This window comes from Camelus ferus, chromosome 10, assembly GCF_009834535.1.
Source record: "Camelus ferus isolate YT-003-E chromosome 10, BCGSAC_Cfer_1.0, whole genome shotgun sequence".
NCBI classification, from domain to species: Eukaryota; Metazoa; Chordata; class Mammalia; order Artiodactyla; family Camelidae; genus Camelus; species Camelus ferus.
The window spans coordinates 71,997,170-72,017,354 of record NC_045705.1 but is presented as its reverse complement, the minus strand read 5'-3'; the positions used below and the strand labels follow the sequence as shown (position 1 = coordinate 72,017,354).

The window sequence follows — 20,185 nt, the reverse complement described above, 5'->3', positions numbered from 1 at the left end:
CAGCCTGAACCCTCACCCGGCCAGGTCATTCCAAAGGCCAAGGAGCAGCCGCACGAGGGGGCCACGTTCACAGGCTTGCCTCTGGCCACCTGGGAGGCTTCCAGTCTGGCCTGCCTGTCCCCAGCCCAGGACAGCCCTCAGGATTGGCTGCAGCCATGGCGATGGACTTCCCTCCCCAACCTCCCAGTGAACCACAAGGCTAAGGGCAAGCCGCCCCCAGACATCAGCTGTGAGCCAGAACGCTGGGTCCCTTGCCATTCAGCCCCTTCTGAGGCCACCCCCAGGGCCACACAGGCCTGGCCCTGCAACCCCATTGAGGCCCCCGACAAAGGCTCCACCCAGCCCTCTGCAGATGCAGCCACAGGGCTCAGGACAAACCCCTGCCCCGCGAAACCTGTGGCCAGTGCCCCTCCCAGGACAGCGAGCAGCACGGCCAAGGCAGAGCCAGCACAGCGCCCCAGGAGCAGCCCCAGGGCCCCACACGTCTCCACTACCCCGACTTCCGAGTCCACAGGGAAGCTGGACGCTCAGAGGCCTCCAGAAGGAGCGGTGATTCCCGAAGTCTCGGGGAGCTAGCTATGCACCCTGCCTCTTCATGCTGCCCTTCCTGGAGGACACTGCCACCCTCACAGGGCACAAGCCCCTGACCCAGTGGGGACTGGCCTGACCACAGGCCCCAAGAGGGCAGGGACACCATGACCCCTACCACAGCCAGGACGAGGAGTGGAGGAACAAAGTGCCCCGAATTCTGTCCCAAGGCAAAGCGAGCCCTCTCGGAGCTGCATCTGGCCCCCTGGGGCCTGGACGTGCCCCACAAGGCCACCTCGGTGACGTGAGGGAGCTCTGGGAGCCACAGGCCACCCCACCGAGGGGTGGCAGGGGTGGGCGGAAAAGCCCCACCCTTGCACACATAAGGAGGCAGGAACAATCAGATGCCAGGCCCCAAGCAGCCTCCTGACCCCACGTGGCAGAGCTGTGAGGCCGAGCAGAAGATGCTGGGGCCCTGCTCCAGGTCGGGCTGAACCCGACAGGCTGGGACCCCTTCTGTCAAAATTAGTAACTGCCTTTCAGGGTCCCAAACAGCCAGAAAATACGACCCCACCCGGAGTCAGAAGGAACCCCCCCCCCACTCCCAGAACCAATCCTGAAGAAGGCTGCCTTCCAAGGGGAAGGATCGTGCCTTTGGTCTCAATTTCCCCCTTGCTGGTTAAAGGTCAATAAAGTTGTTTTGTGTGTTACGTGCTAGACTCGCGTGTTCTTGTAGCACCAGAGGTCTCTGCGTGACCCACCCGGTGCCCCCAGAAGCAGAGGGACCACTGGCCAGGGAAGCTGATGTTCCTGCCTGCCTCCTGGGAGGCCACGCACCTCAGCCTCCTAGCCTCAGCTGAACGCCAGGGTCAAGACCATCAAATAATTTACTGTGATCGGCCTGCGCCCAGCGGGTCAGGACAGGGCTGGAGGAGAGGAGCCGCTGGGGTGCCGGTAGCGTCAGTTCACGACAGTCTGTACAAATGTCCCAGGAGGCCTGTGGTCACTGTGTCCACCGACCTGGGCTGGCCGGGCTCCAGCGGCACTTCCTTCCTTCCCTTCTTCCGTCCCCTGCGTGGGCCTCCTCCCGGCATCCGGCACCTCCACTGGCAGGGACTGTGCCGGGCGGGGCCGGGGACCAGCCAGATGTCGGAGGATGGGCTGTCAGGACAGCAGGCACTTGCAACTCATGCAGCCCGGGCCGCCCTCATCAGGCGGGCTCAGCTTGCGCACCTTGTGCTGCCGGATCTCTCGCACCAGCGTGTAGAAGGCGTCCTCCACCCCCTGGGAAGGAGGGATAGGCTCAGAGGGGCACTGCCTTAGCCTCAAGCAGAATCCAGGTCCCTTCCCCTCCCCTCCCACAAACAGGGCCCCGGGGGCCACCCCATCAGGTGGCCTGTCCCTCAGCAGCTCCCCTGAGGGATTAGGGCCGAAAGGGACCCAGGGGGTGCTCTCGGGGCACAGGGGCCAGGCTCCAAGGTCACAGCTCCAGCCTGGCTCAGGGCAGCTCTCTCCAGGGACCTCCACCTCCCCCTGGAGTCTGTTGGCCCAGCCCCCGGCCCTGGCCTCCCTCACTGCCCTGCCATCCGGGAAGACTTACAGCGCCAGGGGCTGCTGGGTCCCGGGGGTCCCGGAGGGTCCCAGGGGGTCCCGGAGCTGGAGCCTGAACCAGAGTCTGCCCTGTGTGGAGGGAGAGGGGCAGTGAGCTCTGCTCTGGGGCCGGGGTGGGGCGGGGCGGGGCCCTGGCTGGCTGGGGGGCGGGGAGCTGGCTTACCTGGCGAGTCTTGGCTGAAGTCTCAATGTAGGGGATGCCGTAGCTGCGGGCGAGGTCCTGGGCTTGCCGAGCCTCCACGGTGCGGGCGGCCAGGTCACACTTGTTCCCCACCAGCACCATGGGCACGTCGTCCGAGTCCTTCACCCGCTTGATCTGCTCCCTGCAAAGGTAAAGGTGTGAGCCAGCAGGCGGGGTGCAGGCACAGCTGCATCCAAAGCAGGCAGAGAGAGGTCCAGCCGGTGGGCAGCTCACCTGTACTGGTGGATGTCCTCAAAGGACTTGGTGTTGTTGATGGCGAACACACAGAGGAAGCCCTCCCCGGTGCGCATGTATTGGTCCCGCATAGCGCTGTACTCCTCCTGGCCTGCTGTGTCCAGGATGTCCAGCAGGCATGTCTCCCCATCAATGACTACTTGCTTCCGGTAGGAGTCCTAGGGGAGGACACTGTTTAGAGACCACCAGCCCTGCTGGGATGGGATGTTCACACCACTAGCCCCTCTGTTGCTCCTCTTATGCCACTCCAGGTCCTACAACCAGGGAATTCTCCCTGTAGAGCAGGTGGAAGACAAGCCCCCATCAGGATCCACCTGGGGAGGTTGCCAGCCCGGCTCACCTCTATGGTGGGGTCGTACTCGTCCACGAAGTGGTTCTGAATGAGCTGGATGGTCAGCGCGCTCTTCCCCACGCCTCCGGCGCCCACCACTACGAGCTTATATTCCGTCATCGCTCCTCAAGGGACCACGGCACTCGGCACTGCAGTGGTCTCCTGTCCCACCTGCTGAGAAAGCTGCACTCAGCCACAGCCAGACTACCCAGGGCCAGCCCACTGAGCTCCCAAGCCTGCCTGCCCTCTGGGTCCGTACATCCAGGTAACAGGGGTGGTAGCCCGAATGGTGACCCAACCGCTCACGTGTGGCACCCCCAGCTTAGAGTGGAAGAGGGTCCTGCCTCCAGCCACACTTAAGGACTGTGTGAGAGAAGCAGGGAGCCACCCCTGCAGGGCTGACAAGCATGTACCCGAATTAGAAGCTGCTGGGTAGGCAAAAAACCTGAACTGGAGGTGCTGCGGGCTGAGGTTACCAGCAACCCCCCACAAGAACAGGTCCTGCCACAGCAGCGGGCACAGGAGCATGCCTAGACAGGTCAGTGGCAGCCAACACTGGGCTCTGGCCCCGCCAGGCAGGCTGGTCCACTTGACAAGTATTCACTGAGCGCCTACTGGGTGCAGGGCGCGGTTACAGGCACAGGGTGACAGCAGGCAGAAAGAACGCCTGCCCCATTGGGCTCAGGCTATGCTCCAAGGAAAAGACCCACATACTTATAATAAACAGAAACCTTGGTGCCCTGTTGCCCCAACATTTGAGAACGTGAGACATTGAGGAGGCCGGGCGGGGGGCCAGGGCTCCAGGAAGCATAAGCTGATCAAGGGGAAAACACCCAAAGGAGGTGTGGGAACAGGGGCACAGGTGAAAAAGAAAAAGGGGCCTCGGGCAAGGCCCCCAGCTGGGGTGTCCCAATTTGTGATGTTTAAAGAGGGGGTGCCCTTGTGGGGACAGTGGGCAGTGATTTCCTAAACCCCAGGTCTGCCTGCTGTGTGTGATGGCCGCCAGGTGCCCGCGCTCTTCGGAGGGGTCCCTGCGGCCTGGCGGGCGGGCGACCCCGCCTAGCGCCATGGTCATGGGCGGGCCTCGGCTCGCGGGCACCCAGCGCACAGCCTGAGGGCACTAGCCGGGCCCCGGAAGACAGGGCCCGGGACACGGAGCCCGAGGGGATGGCCAGGGCGAGGCAGAGCGGACCCGGGGCCGCCCGCAGCCCCAGCCGCAGGGCCCCGCCCGCCGCCGCCCGCGGCTCACCTGCGCCCCCGCGCGCCCGCGCGCACAGAGAGGATCGCAGGCCCCCCGCCCGGTCCCCGGCCCCCGCCGCACTCACCGCTCACGGGCGCGTTTGCCCCCGGGGCCGGGGCGAGGGGGGCGGCGCGGGCCGGGGCCAGGGCGCACGGCTCGCCCGGCGCATGGGCTCCGTCCGCGGCGGGTGCGGCTCCGGCTGCGGGCGGCGAACACTCGACCGGGCCCGAGCACGCCCCGCCCCGCCCCGCGCCCATCCGTCAGCCAGACGAGCCTGCTATTGGCCGCGCGCGCCGGGACCCGCCCCACAGCGCCTTAGCCCCGCCCCAACCCTCTCAGATTGGTTGAGCGGCCCGTCCGTCAGAGGCCGCGGCCGGGCGGGGCTTCCGGGAGCCGTTCAGAGGGCGATGCCGGCCCGGGTGGCCCTCGTGGGCCGCGGCCTGCGGGACTGGATCGGCCAGGTACACGGTCTGGGGGAGACAGCTTCCCTGGGGACGGCCCGGACTTTCCCGGAAAGAGGCAGGACTCGCGGGGAGATAGAGACCCCGCTGTAAAGTGAGTCCGCGGCGGTTGTGGACTGGGGCGGGGTCGCAGGGGTCAGACTAGAGCTCCTGCACTGCACGGGGTCTTGCGCCGGGCCCCTCCGCACCTCGACGGCGCTCACAGTTGCGCCCACGCCTCCCTGCGCCTTCGGGGGGCATACCACCAAAGGGGGCCCGGAGGAGAGGTGACTCGGAACGGAGGAGACAGCACTTCCAAGCCTCAGGGAGGGTGGGGTCCGCGGGGTCAGCACCATGGACATCCCCTGGACCTGGGGCTGGAGAAAAGCGGAGGGGTCGCCAGGACGAGGGTCCGGCGCTTGTGACTCCTGTTCCCAGGACGCCTAGCAGCTTCGGCTGGGTCCTCGGGGGCGGCTCAGTCTTGCATCTTGGGCCTGGCAGGGCAGGGGCTGGGAGGGGACGTCTGAGCTCGCGGAGCATCGAGTCCGGCTCAGTCTTTTTACCCAGCGGGGTGCGTCTTGCTTCTCACTCACTTAGCGTGCAGCCTCGCCCGGAGCTCCGAGGAAGGCCCCTCTCCCGCATCCCCTCATCGCCAGCATCCCCCACCTTGGGCAGGCCCTGCAGACTACCCGCCCACGGAGCTCCTCACCAAACCCTGAGATCCCAGCCCTCCCGCAGCGCACCGTGAGGCCCAAACAACAAACGGTACCCTCCCAATTCAACCCAAAAGTTACCATGGGGGTTGAACTGAAGTCTCCCCCACCCCAAGCACAAACATGCACATCGTGTCCTTTCAAGGCTCTCAGAAAGGCATGTTTTTAACATTTAAAAATTTGTCAAAGTAACGCATAAACACATCCTCCTTATTTACCAGAAAAGACTGTTCATTACCCTCTTCCATTCCATACCTCTTCCAAGACATTCGGCCCCCTCCCGCGCCGGCTCTGTGCTGTTCCCCTGAGTTCACCCCATTGCAGGCCTTGGCCTTGGAGGGCCCCTGGGGGCCACCCCCCGCCCCCACGGTGGCGGCGACCCCCCTTGCCGAGGCTGTGTCGGGCTGGCACGGCCTGAGTCGCGCCTGACGCGCGTAGACGCGAAGTAAAGGCGGAAAGTGAAAACGGGTGGAGGCCACCCTCACCGGCGCGCTTACTCTGGACTCCCTTCCAGGTGTCCAGGTCGGCATTTCCCTCGTCCTCAGACGGTCTTTTCCCAGGGCGCTTCCTTCGGTCGAGGCATCGGCCACACTTGCAGGCGGAGGTAAATCCCGCAGGGCCTCCGGGACCCTGCACCGGTGCCTCCCACCTTAGAAAGGTGGGCGCGTGTCTCCAGCCCAGACCTCCTTTGAGGAGGCCGACACCTGGCCCCGCTGCGCCCCCCTGGGTCGACGGCGTCCCACTTCCCCAGCTTCCCTCCGGGTGGAGGGGCGCCCACACGCCCGCACCCCCAGGTGGGCTGGCTACCGCCCCGCCTGCCTGCCAGCCGGCCCTAGCAACCGTTGCTGAGGGGCGTGGCTCGGCCGCGCGGCGCCGGGAGGACGCTGCTGCTCAAGAATATTTGCGTATTCAGCCGAGGCCCCGCCCCCGTTGCCTTGGCGCCCAGGGCTCTCAACCCCGCCGCCGGAAGAACCGCCCCGAGTCGAAGAGAGTGCCCGGCGGAGGAGGGCGCCCAGGGCCGAGCCCCCGGGGCCGGAGCACCGGGGCCGAGCCCTCAGGTGAGAACTGAGTTTGCCTTTGGGTCCAGGGCCACAGGCCTCGCTACCTACCCAGTGCCAGGGGGTAAACAGGCCGAGGACGAAGCAGCAAAGCCAGTGGGGTCCCAGTGATGCCCCAGATGTCAGATCAGGTCCCCTGGGGACCCTGCCCACAACCCCTGGCTGTGCGCTGAGGCGCTCCCAGTCACCTGCTCAGAGACCCAGACTCTGGGGGGTTCTGTGGTGGGGACCTAGGAGTGGAGCCGGCCATGCCCTCAGAAGGGATGGCAGGTGGAGAGGACCCAGAGAGCTGATGGTCCAGGCTGGGAAATGGCCTGAGCTATGAAGAGGGAATGGCCCCCAGGTTTCCACCTCAGGGGCTCACAGAGTGGTAGGGCAGGATGGCATCAGGTCCATGAACAGTGTGGTCCAGGCCCGCGAATGGATGTGAGGGGACAGTGTCTAGATGGGAGCTGCAGCCCTGCTCCTTGGACCTCAAGACCTTGGGGCTAGACTGGACCTGTGCTCTGGGCCTAATCGCAGACAAGATCTCAGGTCAGCTGTTCTCAGGCACAGAGGAAAGAGGGTGGCGTACCGGCTCCCCAGGGCCACGGCCTGGCTAGCCCATACCTTCCCCATAGCCCACAGCTCGCAGCATCTCCCCAGGGGGCCCGATGGTGGGGCCCTCCTCCAAGGTTTGGGGCCTTTCACCAGTGAGAGAAAGGCAGGCAGGAGAAGAACTTTTGGGAAAAAATCCTGGCCACAAACTCCATGAGGTGTTAACCTCCATGGGTCCTTGGTGTACGGGTCACTTTCCACATAGGGGCACTCCCAAGGCCCAGTACTGCCTCACATCCTCTCTGTCAGAGCCTAGTGGAGAGCTGCCCCGGCCGAGGGGGGCGTCTCTAGACTTGATGGACAGGATGAGTGTTGAGTGTCCACAGGGGCTGGTAGATAAGAACTGGCCAGAGGCTACACCTGCCACATTCACTGATTTTTCAGGGGTTATTTTAGAGCCCATTCTGCACACCATGGGCAGGGCAGGACATGGCACAGGGCACACGCACGCACTCGGGGCAAGACACGCACTCAACTGAATAAGTTGTGAAACACAGAGGGCTGTGGGAGGGGCCAGTCTTAAGAAGTAAATCCAGGAAGGGCAGGAGGAAGCTCAGGAGTAGGGGGGTCGGCGAGGCCCTGACCTGAGGTGGAGGCAGGGAGGATGTTCCAGCAGGCCTCTGGCTCTGCCCCCAGAGATGATTCCAGGGTCTGGGGCCAGGCCCAGGCATCTGGGTCTCTGAGGAGGGGTGCCAGGGGAGCCTAGTGCAGATAGTCCTGGACACAGCGGACAGCCTGCCCTGGGGCCTGGGGGGCGATGCTCAGGAGGGATGGGGTGCCAGGGAGGCCTGTGCACGGGAGATGGTCCAGAGTGACAGGCTGGGGACCTCTTTTGGAGAAGTTGCAGTCAGAGATGGAAGGAAGTGAGGATTTGAATGAAGACAAGGCATTTGCTCTGGAGGGACCCCAACATCGGTCACCCACATGGCTGTCTTCCTCGTCAGCCGGGTCAGGGGCCCCATCAGGATGACCAAAAGGACCTAGGACCAGGCCCTAGGCCAGCAGCCCCTACAGCCTCTGCACCTGCTTGCTGCTGGGCCCTGTGACCTTGGCCCAGCCTGTCCCAGGTCCCTTAGGCACAGTGGCCCAGCCAGGAGGCCAGCCTGACTCTCTCTAACAGGTGCCGCCTGGGACCACATGCTGCTCTCTTGCCCAGGTGTTTGACCCCAGTGAGAAAAGGCAGCTGCCTCCAGGTGAGGGGGCTCGCTGGGCACAGGGGTGGGATGGCAAAAGGCCTGAGACCCCCGGACTCAGAGCCCATCCAGTAGAGAAAGGCACAGCACAAGGCCTGAGGCAGAGGCTTACTGCTGGTCTCAGCGGGCAAACAAGCAAACAGGACCTGGAGGCGGCCCCCTGGGCTCACAGCCTACATGGGCCTCAGAGGGGGAGGCTGGCACCAGCACCCCTCGCGTGGACCTGGAAGGATGAGCAAAAACCCATGGAGAGTGGCCTGCCCAGGCTCAGGGAGGGGGCTGCGAGGCCCTCAGGCAGGCTGTTACTAAGTGGTGAGGGCAGAGCCTTCCCGGGGCCCAGAGGGGATCTGGGGGCTGGCTGTGCAGACACATGTCCAGGCTGTGCAGGGTCTCTGCTGTGCTGCATGTCAGAGCAAGAGCAGAGGCTCACAGCTGTGCCCTCTGCCTTCGTCCAGCACATTGGATGTGAATGGACCAGGCCTGGGACAGAGGCCCTGGGCCTCGGCCAAGCACAGCCAGGATCCGAGTGCGGGAGCTGAGTTGGCAGGGCCTGCACAACCCCTGCCCCCAGAGCCAGGACCCAGGTGGCCATGGCAGGGACCACGGCAAGCAGCTGCTGGAGGAGTACCTGTCACCTGCCCGACTGGTGAGTGTAGGGGCTGGGGGCTGGGGCTCAGGCGTGGGCCTGCGTGGCCGATGTCCCGGGGCTGCTGTCCGGCCAGCCCTCCGTCCCCAGCCCTCATGGCCTAGCCTGGCTGACAGATGCCCTCACCCCCTCTGCCCCCTGCCCCTGCTCCATGCTCAGGGCCAGTCCTGGGTGTTTGGTGGCGCAGACCTCTCCCAGGCACTCAGGCCACAGAAGGGCCTGAGCCAGGCCCTTCCACAGGTTTGCTGAGCACACACTGTGCGCGGAGCTCCAGGGGTCCCTCCTTGAACCATTCCGTGACCCAGAGAGTTCTCACGGGAGACAGGGTGATAGACCTTCAAAGTGTGTGGCCCACAGAGTGGATGAAGAACCCGGGCGGGAGTCCACTGGGCGGGCAGGTCAGGTAGGGCATCCTGCCATCCCGCTGACCGTGTCTGGGGCAGCTGTTGAAGCCTCTCTCCCAAACCTGGGCCTCAGGGCTGCTGCCGCTCCCCCACCCTCACCTTGAGACCCAGCAGGTTCTGCAGAGACCTCTTGTCTGCAGGTTCCCACCCAGTGACCCCAGCGTGCGACCCCACACCTCCCAGCCATCTCACCCCTTCCCTACTGGCTGAGCCCCTTGCCACCACTGGCCACGCGGAGGGTCGGGCAACCCCTACCACGGGGCCCTCCGGCCTGCACCCACGCTAGCGCCGGGGTGAGATGCATACAGGGAGGGGCCTCTTGGAGACTCCAGGTGACTCACCCAAACACTTGGCTGAAGGTAGTGGCCCGACATCCCCACCCACCTTCCTGACCAACACGGAGAAGCATCCTCACTGTCTGGTCACTGCAGGTGGGCGAGTCATTCCTGCTGGCCCCCCTCCCCGTGCCCCTGGCGGCCCCGTGTGTGCAGCCCTCCAGCCAGGCCTACAGTGTATGCACCTCCCCAGGCCCCTGTGCTGGGAACACACCCTGACTGCAGCCACTCTGTCAGCCCTGGGCCCTCCCCCTTCTCCCCAGCTCTTTGCTGGAGAGCGCCCGATGGCCACGGTCAGCCTCAGGCCAGGCCATGGCACTCTGGCTGTCAGCAGTCCAGAGCCACACATGCTTTCTAATGTGTGTGAGTCTGGGGCACGCCACGCCAAGAACCACACCTGTGGTTGTTTCTGAAAGCATTTCTCCCCTCCCAGAGCCTCGCGCTTGTGGCGGGCACTCAGCAGCCTGGCTTCTCCTGGAGGCTGTCTTCCTGGGTCATTCTAACTTCAAGCCCTGGTAGTTTTACTGATTTGAGCGAAGAAACCATTTTATTGTTCAAGCCCACAAGTTCCACAGGTCCTGGGCCCTCTCCATCCCCTCTGAACTCTGTCTCCTATAGCACCTCATCAACACACCACCGCGGCCAGCTCACTGCCACATCTTGCTTAGGACTTCTCCACCCAGTGCCACAAGTTCACTGTGTGCTTTTTCTGCCATCCAGGTTACTAAGGAGACCCTTCTACCAAAATTCCGTCGTCACAGGACAGGGGGTCTCCATCTTTCTGGCTCCAGTAACACTCACGTCACTCCCCACTCCTGACCCCAGTCCCCAGTCCAAGGTCACATTCATTCTTCTTGTTGTGGTACCTGTTGGAATTGCGTCTAGGTCCCGAGTTCTGTATGAGTCAGCTATTGCTGCAGTGATGTTAATGACCAACGACCCCTAGACTTATGGGTTCACAGCACAAGTGTACTTGTCCCTGGGGTTGAGGCAGGCTGGGGCACAGCCATGCTCAGCAGAGCTGGGCTCCAAGCTGTGAACTGCACTGGGTCTGTTCCGTGGGGCGCATTTGTACACTGGCACCCTCAGGGCAGGCCCTTAGCTGGCAGTGGCCCCACTGGGCATACACGATTGTGACCTCTGCTCCCACCACATCACGCATATCCCCCAGCCAGAGCTAGTCCTGGCCAGGGTCAGTGTGGGCGAGGCAAGGGAGTGTCTGCCACCTGCTCCAGTCTTGTGGCCCAAAACAGGGGTATCCCTGTGGGTGGGGGGGGGGTGACCACTGTCCAGTCCCAGAACTGACTGCCCCCCGACATCCGCAGCACGCCTTGGCTCAGGCAGATGACCTTGGGCTGGTGAGCAGGCTGGAACTGCGTGTCAACACCCGCGAGAACAGCCTGGGGAACTTTGGTGAGAGCCCCGCCCTGCCTGCACCCACCACCATCCAGGCCAGACCGCGCAGGTCCCCCGCCAGGCCCTGGTCTTTGGACCACTGCAGCCCTCCTCCAGGGACTGAGGACTCTGTCTCAGTGCCCTGTACTCCACGGGAGGCAGTGACTAAGAACCCTCCTTGGTTGCACAGGATGATGGCTGGGGGCTCCCAGGCTCTAGACCCCAGTGTGTGAGCTGATGGAGGCTGTGGTCTGGGGTGCCAGCAGTGCTTGTGGCCCCGCCGTGGGAGGTGGCCTGGGAGCAGGACCCAAGCTCTGGCCACACCTACACCAGCCAGTCTCCCCTCTCCCCTGGAGTCCAGTGGCCTCTTGGCCTTGGGCGTGGCCCTGTCCTCTTGGGGCACCTTCTTCCCCTGCCCTGCATGACATAAGCCTGTGTCCCCAAGGCTGCACTGGGCTTTGGGGCAGTCATCGGACAGCAGGGGCTAGGGGCAGGCCTGCACTGACCTCTCCTTCCTGTGGCCCCACAGGGGTACACCTGCCCAACCTCAGCCAACTGAAGTTGAATGGCAGCTGCCTCGGCTCCCTGCGGTGAGTGCCCTCAGGGCCCCTGGAGCGCATCCTGCCAGCCTGGGTGGGGTCTCCCTGGGCAGCCTGCCGGCTCCAGCTCCCAGCCCTAACGCCCACCCTTCCAGCCCGGCTCTGCCACATCACCCACCCCCGGTCAGCTGGATGCAGCTGCTGAGGGTGACGCACGCCACTTGAGGCCTATGGTCAGGGTTGGGCTGGTCGCACCAGGCTGTGTGGCTGACAAGGTCTCCAAGGAGCACCCAGAAGGCACCCACTGGCCTTCAGCAAAGGGTCCCCAACCAGCGAGCTTGCACGGCTCAACACCAGCGGGTTCCAGGCATCCCTGCTCCCCTCACCACAGCCCAGGGTGGACCCCACACTAGGTGGCCAGGAGCTTAGGGTCCCCGTCAGCAAGAAGAGGGATGGGCGAGGCCAGACCGCGGGGCCCGTGTGAACATAGCAGCATTTCAATACTTAACCTAGAAGATGAAAGTCAAAACTCAGGACAGCTTAAGGCTTTTGTTTACTTGATCGGGCTGGAAGAACAAATCTGAGGTCACACCAGCTTGTTCTGGGTGTTTGAACAACATGGGTTTCAGGAAGACACTGCTGGTTTTATGCAGCCAGGCCAGCCATCCGAAGGCAGTGGGAGTCCAGTCCCAAGTCTAGAAAGTTCTCCAGGTGTTTTAAATGGGCTATGAGGGTCCAATCATTTGCAGGTGAGATGGTAAAGGTAGTTTTTAAGCATCCTCACTTGATTTTCCTTATTTATACTGCTGTTTATCAAATAATAAGCTTCAAAAAGAATTTAATAAAACCTGGAAAACCTGGAAATGGAAGAGGCTGTGTGGCCCCAGCGGGAGGCGCAGAGTGGGGCAGGGATGAGGCAGGCGACACCGGCTCCCAGGGAACCCCGCATCCTGCAAGTAATCTGGCACTCGGAACCGTCTTTAGTACGTGATTCAGCAATATTCTGACAGATATCAGTGCTTTATTTAATTGAACAGAGACAAAAAATCATGTTTGTTTCGTTATGAAGGCTTACAAATTAGCTCAAAGAACAATAAAAATATACAGAAAGATCATAAAACAAGGATGAAAACTACAGAGAGGAGCGGAAGGCTTTATAAAGGTAACATGACGCACCGTCCATGACAAAACAAAATGTTTAATTCCAAGAAGACAGAAAGAAACCCAATTCCAAGAAAAAATTAGATCAGAAATTGTATGAAAGGTATTCTGTTCCTTGAAAACAACAGTGAAACATATAAGGAGTGTTTAAATTTTCTGTTATTGAATCCTGAAACTTGGCCAAACGATGGTTGCAGATCTCCAGGGATTGAAAGTGAATAAATATTTGTAAAAGGAACCTGATTAAACATGATTAAATATGACAGTTCAATAAAGTCACATTACAGCTTAGGTGATGACAATGATACTGAAGACATTAAAATCTCAGGCAGTGTTATACGGGCTGGAACGTAATTTTAAGGTAATGGCTGTCAGTTCTTCAGAGTCTAGGAGAGAATTCAGCACCTGAAAGTGTCGCTGCCGTTAAGACTGTGTCCCACGTGAATGGGGCTGGTTCCCAGAGGGCTGCTCATCCATCCACTGGGAGAAAGGCACCGATGGCCCTGGTGTCCCCGCCAAGCCAGCCTCGGACCGGACAGCCTTGACTCAGGACAATCGTGTGGGGAAAACCACACTAACCATCTGGGAAACGCAACAGCTCATTTGGAAATTAACGTACTTGAAGGGGCAGCTTTCACTACAGCACGGCCGTGTGCGTGTCCCCAGGTGCTGGTTTTCAGCTGGGTTCTATCCTCTCCCTGTTCATGCCTGGGAGTTCTTTGTAGAGCCGGGGTGCGTTTTAGACCCCATAGGCCTCTGCACCCCGCCTTCCCCCGCTAACTCTAACCAGGGTGCTTTTCACTAAAACAGTGATCCCTCGTTTGCACTGTTCCAGTCCATCCGTTCTGGCTGGTGCTTTGGGTGTTTTTTTAGGACGTTGGTCTACACCCCCAAGGTCTTGGAGATACTCTGCTTTTTCGTCTGTCTGCTTATGGTCTCACTGTTTACTTTTGGGTCTTTAATCCAGCTTCTCTGTGAGGTTGCTGCCACACAGAGAACAGGTTGTGGTACCAGACTGAGGCCCCGTTGTGTTTTCCACTATGTGGTGAGGCGGTGTTCCCGACCTCCACCGGCAGTCCACCGGCGTCCTCCGGGCCATTCTCCAGGCCCATGCGGGTACGCCTGCGTGTTCCCCGCTCTCCGTCTGCAGCCTGCACTGGTGCAGCTCTGCGCTAATGTGTGAGTATCTGACACCTCATCTTGGTTTTCCTTTTTCCACACTGACTCAGCTATTTCTGAGCACTTGCATTTGAGTTTTACAATCAGTTTTTTTTGGATTTCACACACCCTACTCCTTCTGGGATTTTTTTTTAATTAAAAAAGATTCATATGCTAATTTGGGTTAATTTTTAAGTTACATACATCCACAAATATGGTATAGCTCTCCATTCTGTGTTCTTTTATGTTTTGAATAGAGCCTTTAGACTCCCTCTGTAAGGTTCGTTATCAGAATGCTGTCAGCTGCAAGGCACAGAAACCTGTGTCCAGCTGGCCCCAGCAGCAAGAGGTTATTCCTCCCTTTTGTGGGTACACACCTGGGCCAAGCCCATTCTAACCACGGAGGATACATCAGTGACCAGAACAGGTGAGAACCCCGTCTCCGGGACAGTCAAGGGCAAGTCCCCTCGCGTGCTCGGCATGGCTACAGCCATGTTGGCAGGCCAAGGAGTGTGTCAGTCCTCTAGAGTTGCTGAACAAAGCACCACGAGCCAAGCGGCTTGAACTGACTCTTCAGTTCTGGAGGCCGCAAGGCAGGATCTGGGGTCGGAAGCGCCGGTTCCCTCTGAGGCTGAGGGAGGTCCTGTTTCATTCCCCTCTCCTTGGGCGGTGCTGGCCACGTTTGGGGTTCCTTGCCTGGCAGACTCATCACCCCAGGCTCTGCCTCCACACTCATGTGACCTTCTCCCCATGTCCAAATTCTCTGTTTATAAGCTCACCAGTCGTACTGGGTGGTGTGACTGCATCTCACATAATTACGTCTGCAGAGGCTAAATTAACTCCCATCTGTTTGTAGTATCTCTGTAATCACGGATGGAGCTCTGTCTCTGTTGTGTTTTCCGGTTGAGTATTGCCAATGAAGAGAAGCATTCTGTTGGTTTAGAATAGATGTGTTAAATCAGGAAGACACCACTGACCTCTATAACTGGGTCTGTCACCTCTGACAGCTCTGTCCCTTTACTGTGTATTTGTGATATCGCCAAGCTCGCAGTAATTCAGGTAATCGGTCGATTCCATTGGGGTTTCTGTGCTGACGGCCGTACCATCAGCAAGCAGTGGGCACTGCCATTCGCTCTGGCCCCCCCGCTGCTTTCTGCCTTACTGCCTGGCCAGGGCCTGTTGGCCAGCCCGCCGTTAACCAGCAGCAGTGACAGTGGCAGGCAGGCTTGGTTTGTCCTGACCTTGGTGGGCACGTGTCTGAGTCTCTGTGCATCTACTGACAGGATCATAAAATGACACTTCTCCTTTGGCCTATTAACCAACTAGACTCCAGTGACAGATTCTGTGATGGTCATTCACCCTTCCATTCCTGCACTGACATACCTGCTGGTGATGAAGTATTTAAAAATCACTGTAACTTTAAAATAATATTTGCTCAGCAGTTTTCACCTGTTTTCTTGGGTAACAGCCCTTGAATTCCCTCGTTTGCACTTCTCTGGTTCTGGAATCGAGGACCGACTCAAAAGGGACCCTCCCTCTCACTGTTCTTCTCAACTGCTGGGTTGTCTGACGCTCCCTGCACAAGAAATGACTGTAAGAGACAGAAGCCGTCTATTCCATGATCAAACTTCCTTTTAAAACTGGCCCAGACCTGTGGGCTTGGCGGCGTGGGGAGCGTTAATCTCCGTTTGATTTCTTTAGTGGCTATTAGCCCAGTCGAAGTTTTCTCTTTGGTGCCCAGCTTGCCTGGGTTTTCCAGACTGTGGGCACATAGTTTGTTCATAGTGGTCTTTTATCGTCTTAAATCTCTGCTGTGGCCGTAAGTGTTCCCTTTCTTAAATTCCATGTATTTATTCATATCGTCTCTCTTTTTATCCCTGAGCAGTCTTGCCAGAGGATCCTCTGTCAATTTTGTAAAGAGTCGCTCTGGGCTCTTTGATTTTTCCAGTTCCTACTGCTTTCATCCTGATCTTCGTCAAGTCTTTCCTTCTAGCTCTTTTTGTTATTTACTGTTGTTCTTTTTCTGGCCCCCTGAGCTGAATGCTGAGCTTAATTGTTCTAATCCTTCCAGTTTTTCGGTAAATATATTCAAAATCTAACTTTCTGTGTACAGCCTCAGGCAGGGTCCCAGAGATTGCATGTGCTTTGTTTTTTTCATTAGTTCTATGTATCTGGTAACTTTTTTACCCAATCTGCGATGATGCAAAATCTACTGATCATCTGCACCTTTATTCTTCTACCATCATTGGGTCCCCGTTTTCCAAGGGCACAAAGCCACCCAGAGGAAGCCTGGGGCTCCCGGCCAGGCAGCCAGGTCCAGGCCAGCTCTCAGGCGGAACCACAGGCCACAGGCAGGACGAGGGACGGGACTCTCGAAGACATGGAATCAAACAAGAGGGCCGTCAGGGAAATGAAGACAAGCTTGAAAGAAACAGCACAGGAAACCCCATCTGAGACACTGTGGGCAAGACGGGGGTGAAAACACGAGTAGAACCCCGTGGCTGCGAATGGGGTTTGAAAGAATCCCGGAGGGGGCAGACAGATGGAGGCACGTGCCTAGTCTCTGCAGAAGCAAGTGGAAGCGACAGGTCAGAACCAATGTCTAAAACGTAAAGAAAACTTGTCGGACATAAAAGCAGCCTTTCATCTACGGATCGAAAGGAAACTGAAACTGAACCGCCAACACTGAAACATACCCTAATAAAGGCACTGGGCTCCAAGATAAAGACAAAATTGGGGGGCAGCCAAGTAAAGAGATCAGGTCTTCCCTCAAGCAGAAAAAAATGAAGTTCCCCTCAGACTTGCACACAGACATACTCAAGGCCAGAAGACAGTGGAGTGACGTCTACATGCCCAGTGGGAAGAAGGCGTGAGCCGAAGGTTTCCCACCAGCCGGCATCCCGGAAAGCGTCAGAGACGGGGAAGACAGTTGATTCGCCCCTCTTAAGGAAATCACTGGACACAAATTTCAGCCACTTAAGAGGTGATTGGAAAATCCCTTTAAGGCAGTAGACGGGGCTACACCTGGAATCTCTGTAACTAAAGGACAAAGGCTAAGGCAAAGGTAGAGATTGCAGAGCAGAACAAAACCTGGAAATGCAGAGCGCAGGTTAAGTGGTGGATGAGACATAACTGAAGGGGAATTTGCGAACCAGATGAATGGAAGGATTCACCAGGCCATGCAGAAATGTGAAGCTGCCAGGAACACCTGAGAGGTGAGGGCCCCTCCGCATGGACCAGGGAGGAGGCAGAGCCCTCCAAGCAGGAGGAAGGGAAAGTGCCAAGTCCACAGGTGCCAAAGTGTGGGTGTGATTCAGGGTCTCTGGGGGGTCAGCGCGGCTGCAGCCGGGCGGCAGAGGCAGGGTGGCCAGCACAGCAGAACCCATTTGGGGCCATGTGGGGTTCCTCACCACCCCCACCGACTGGTACCCCCAGGGAAGCCACCTCACCCCCTCATCGCTGTCCCCAGTTGCTCAGCGCTTCCAAGCAACATTTCAGACCCTCACTCCCAATCTGAGTGCCCGAGAAGCTGTCAACAGTATAATTAGAAATATTGCGGCACGTGTAGCATGACAGGGACATGTCAAAGCAAACCCAAAGACCCCTGGGAGGAAAAAGACAGTGCCAGGAGGGGAGTGCCGTCCGAGAGCCTTCAGTGAGAGTTCCAAGACGTGGAAGGGGATGTGGCTCCTCTGCCTCTTCAAACAAGAACAGCAGGCTATGAACAAAGGTCAGAGAGCAAGAAGGGCTCTGAGGAGTTAAACGTGTGAAGGCCAACAAGAAAGTTACTAGCAGCGTTGGAAGACAGGGAACTCTCCCAGAAAGCAGGGGAAAGGCCAAGATGGAAGTGGGAGGGAGAAGGGACGAGAGCAGGTCCTTCCCAGAGAACGTGGGATTGGCCACGCTCCCGGTGTGAGCACAGAGACCTCGAGGAGAGGAAACACAAAAGCCAAGCCCTTAGGCGCATCCCAGGAGCCAGTGGACAAAACACAAAAGCCAAGCCCTCAGGCCCATCCCAGGAGCCAGTGGACAAAACACAAAAGCCAAGCCCTCAGGCGCATCCCAGGAGCCAGTGGACAGGACATGCTGTGGTGGTCAAGTGTCCTGACAGGAGAGAAGGGACGCCCAGGCTGAGAGGACCTTGCAGTGTCGGGCCTGGGGGCCCAGAGGGGTCGGGGGCAGGAGGTCTGCTGTTTTAGGGTGGGAAAGCCCCGGCCTGCCCCAGGGAAGTGGCAGAGACTAGTCTGGGGCACCGGCAGCTGGCGGGGGAGAGCCTGCAGGCACAGCTGGGCAGGGGGAGGGCCGGGGGAGAGGGGAAGGAAGGACACCCTGGCTGACCGCCCCCCCCAGGAAGGGGACGCCTCACCCACCCCCACAGAAGCAGGCAGTAGCTCTCTGGCACCAGGGCAGCTCCCCACAGCTGTGGCCGGCCCCAGCCCCCCAGGGGGTGGACAAGATAAAGGAACTTCTGCCCCTGCCGAAGGCCAGGCGGCTGCAGCAAGGAGGGAAGGCAGGGAGTGGGAACTCTGCCACAGGCCAGTCGCAGAGCCCCTGGGCCTGGAGACAGCCGATGTGGGTGGTGGTTGGGCTCAGACGTGGCACAAGGCCTTCATGTCCACAGATGCCCGTCCCTCCACCCAGGACGGCACTGACCAGCCAACCCTGCCCTCTGCAGAGACCTGGGCACCTCCCTGGGCCGCCTGCAGGTGCTGTGGCTGGCTCGCTGTGGCCTGGCCGACCTGGACGGTGTCAGCTCCTTCCCGGCCCTCAAGGTGGGTCTGCGGCACCGTGGGCTGGGGGGCGGTACCAGGCCAGGCCCTGCCCCCTGCCTGGCTGAGGACCCCGTCCTGCCCCAGGAACTCTACGTTTCCTACAACGACATCTCGGACCTGAGCCCGCTGTGCCTGCTCGAGCAGCTGGAGGTGCTGGACCTGGAGGGCAACTGCGTGGAGGACCCGGGGCAGCTGTGCTATCTGCAGCTGTGCCCGAGGCTGGCCACGCTCACCCTGGAGGGCAACCCCGTGTGCCTGCGGCCGGGCCCAGGCTCCTCCAACGAGGTGTGCGCACACAGGATGGGGCAGGGCTCTGCGGCTCCAGCCCGTGGCCCTCCCGTGGACCCCCGTGGACCCGGGGACCTCTTTGCCCATCTGACCCCGCGGCACACCCCCAGGGCACGCCCTCCTGCACCCTGTGGCTCACTTACTGTGAGCTCATTCTCCCGTGTTGCTGGAGGCCCGGCAGCTGCCAGGACGGGACTGCAAAGGGAATGCCAGGCCCCTGAGGTCTGTGCACGTGCCACGTGGAAGCACATGTATTCTCTACGGTCTCCACACAGAGTTGTGTACACAAATACATACTCTCATACACACACTCTGCAGACCCCGTCAGAGCCCCCCATCCCCTGCAGAAATGCACTGATATGTCGAGGGCCTGTTCACAGCCCCCACCGCTGCATGCACCCCTGCACTGCTCACACACGCCTGGAGATAACACATCCTGCCCAGCTGCTCCCCGGTGCCAGTGCAGAGTGGCCGCCCACTGGGCCAGAGCTCAGAGAGCTCAGGGCGGCTCCACAGTCCAGAGGGCACCCCTGGACCCTGGCAGTGAGCCTGGAGAGTGCGGTCATCTATGGGTGGGAGCCCAGGGTTGCTGCGGTCCCTGGTGTCCCAAAGTGACCCAGGCCAGCCTGACAGCCTGTCCAGAGTGGGGCAGCATCAGCAGCCCCCAGCTCCCCTGCCCACAGCGGGTCTGGGGGAGGCAACTGCAGGATGATGCTAGCCTGGTGGCCCCCCTGCCCGACACTACAGGCACCCCAGGGCTACGACTACCGGGCAGAGGTGAGGCAGCTTATCCCCCAGCTGCAGGTCTTGGACGAGGTGCCAGCCGTGCACCCAGGCCTGCCGACCTCGTGGAAACTGGACCAGGACTGGCTCATGGTGAAGGAGGCCATCAAGGAGGGCAGCGCCCTGGACAGCCTGCTTCCCAGGCTGGTTGCGGCCACCATCCACCTGGCCTCCGGTGAGGGCTGCCCCACCCTGCCTAAAGACCTCACCTCTGAGGCTCAGAGGAGGTCCCTACTCCCTGACACCCCCAGCAGGAGAGGTCTCCACCCTCAGCCACTACCCCCTCCCCCCCGCCACAGGCCTCTCAGAGACAGCTGCACCTTCTGTCCCTTCTGAGCTTTAGCCCCTCATTCTCAGAGCCCTGCATACCTGCCCTGGGGCCAGGACAGCCTCCCCATTAGCCGCACCTGGTGGGTGCCTCCCCCACCATCCAAAGAGGGAAAGGAAGGCTGAACCTGCCGCTCCATGGCACTGGGCTTAGGGCACACAGATGCTGGGTGGCAGGGTCCCTGCTCTGTGGACAGAGGTCAGTTGGGGGCTCCCAGGCTGGCCAGCTG

General features: G+C 60.1%; 2 protein-coding genes across 16 annotated transcripts in view; one reads left to right on the top strand and one right to left on the bottom strand.

The window, feature by feature from the left end:
- Positions 1-1,397: 1,397 nt before the first annotated feature.
- HRAS (HRas proto-oncogene, GTPase) lies at positions 1,398-5,933 on the bottom strand. Of its 5 annotated transcripts, none has more exons than XM_032490376.1 (6): positions 5,797-5,933; positions 2,916-3,077; positions 2,555-2,733; positions 2,303-2,462; positions 2,129-2,208; positions 1,398-1,812 (listed from the first exon to the last, which is right to left on the bottom strand). In XM_032490376.1, the coding sequence occupies exons 2-6, from the start codon at positions 3,024-3,026 to the stop codon at positions 1,749-1,751; spliced, it is 594 nt and encodes a 197-aa protein (XP_032346267.1). In that variant the 5' UTR covers positions 3,027-3,077; positions 5,797-5,933; the 3' UTR covers positions 1,398-1,748. The 5 variants fall into 5 exon arrangements, with proteins under 5 accessions (XP_032346267.1, XP_032346265.1, XP_032346264.1 ...); XM_032490374.1 differs by lacking the exon at positions 5,797-5,933 and adding an exon at positions 4,232-4,386 and having other exon boundaries at positions 2,916-3,080; XM_032490373.1 differs by lacking the exon at positions 5,797-5,933 and adding an exon at positions 4,232-4,386.
- Positions 4,556-20,185, top strand: part of LRRC56 (leucine rich repeat containing 56) — an 18,919-nt gene continuing 3,289 nt past the window's right edge. For 2 of the 11 annotated variants that reach the window (XM_032490348.1, XM_032490358.1), the window contains exons 1-10: positions 5,302-5,351; positions 5,814-5,903; positions 6,213-6,357; positions 8,075-8,147; positions 8,603-8,793; positions 10,858-10,945; positions 11,457-11,517; positions 18,461-18,557; positions 18,642-18,842; positions 19,593-19,803. In XM_032490348.1, coding sequence (XP_032346239.1) covers positions 8,617-8,793; positions 10,858-10,945; positions 11,457-11,517; positions 18,461-18,557; positions 18,642-18,842; positions 19,593-19,803 — 835 coding nt within the window. In that variant the 5' untranslated portion in view covers positions 5,302-5,351; positions 5,814-5,903; positions 6,213-6,357; positions 8,075-8,147; positions 8,603-8,616. Of the gene's footprint in view, positions 4,608-4,650; positions 4,702-5,299; positions 5,352-5,743; positions 5,904-6,212; positions 6,358-8,074; positions 8,148-8,602; positions 8,794-10,857; positions 10,946-11,456; positions 11,518-18,460; positions 18,558-18,641; positions 18,843-19,592; positions 19,804-20,185 lie in introns of those variants that run through there. The other 9 variants (XM_032490355.1, XM_032490352.1, XM_032490350.1 and 6 more) reach the window with 9 other exon arrangements.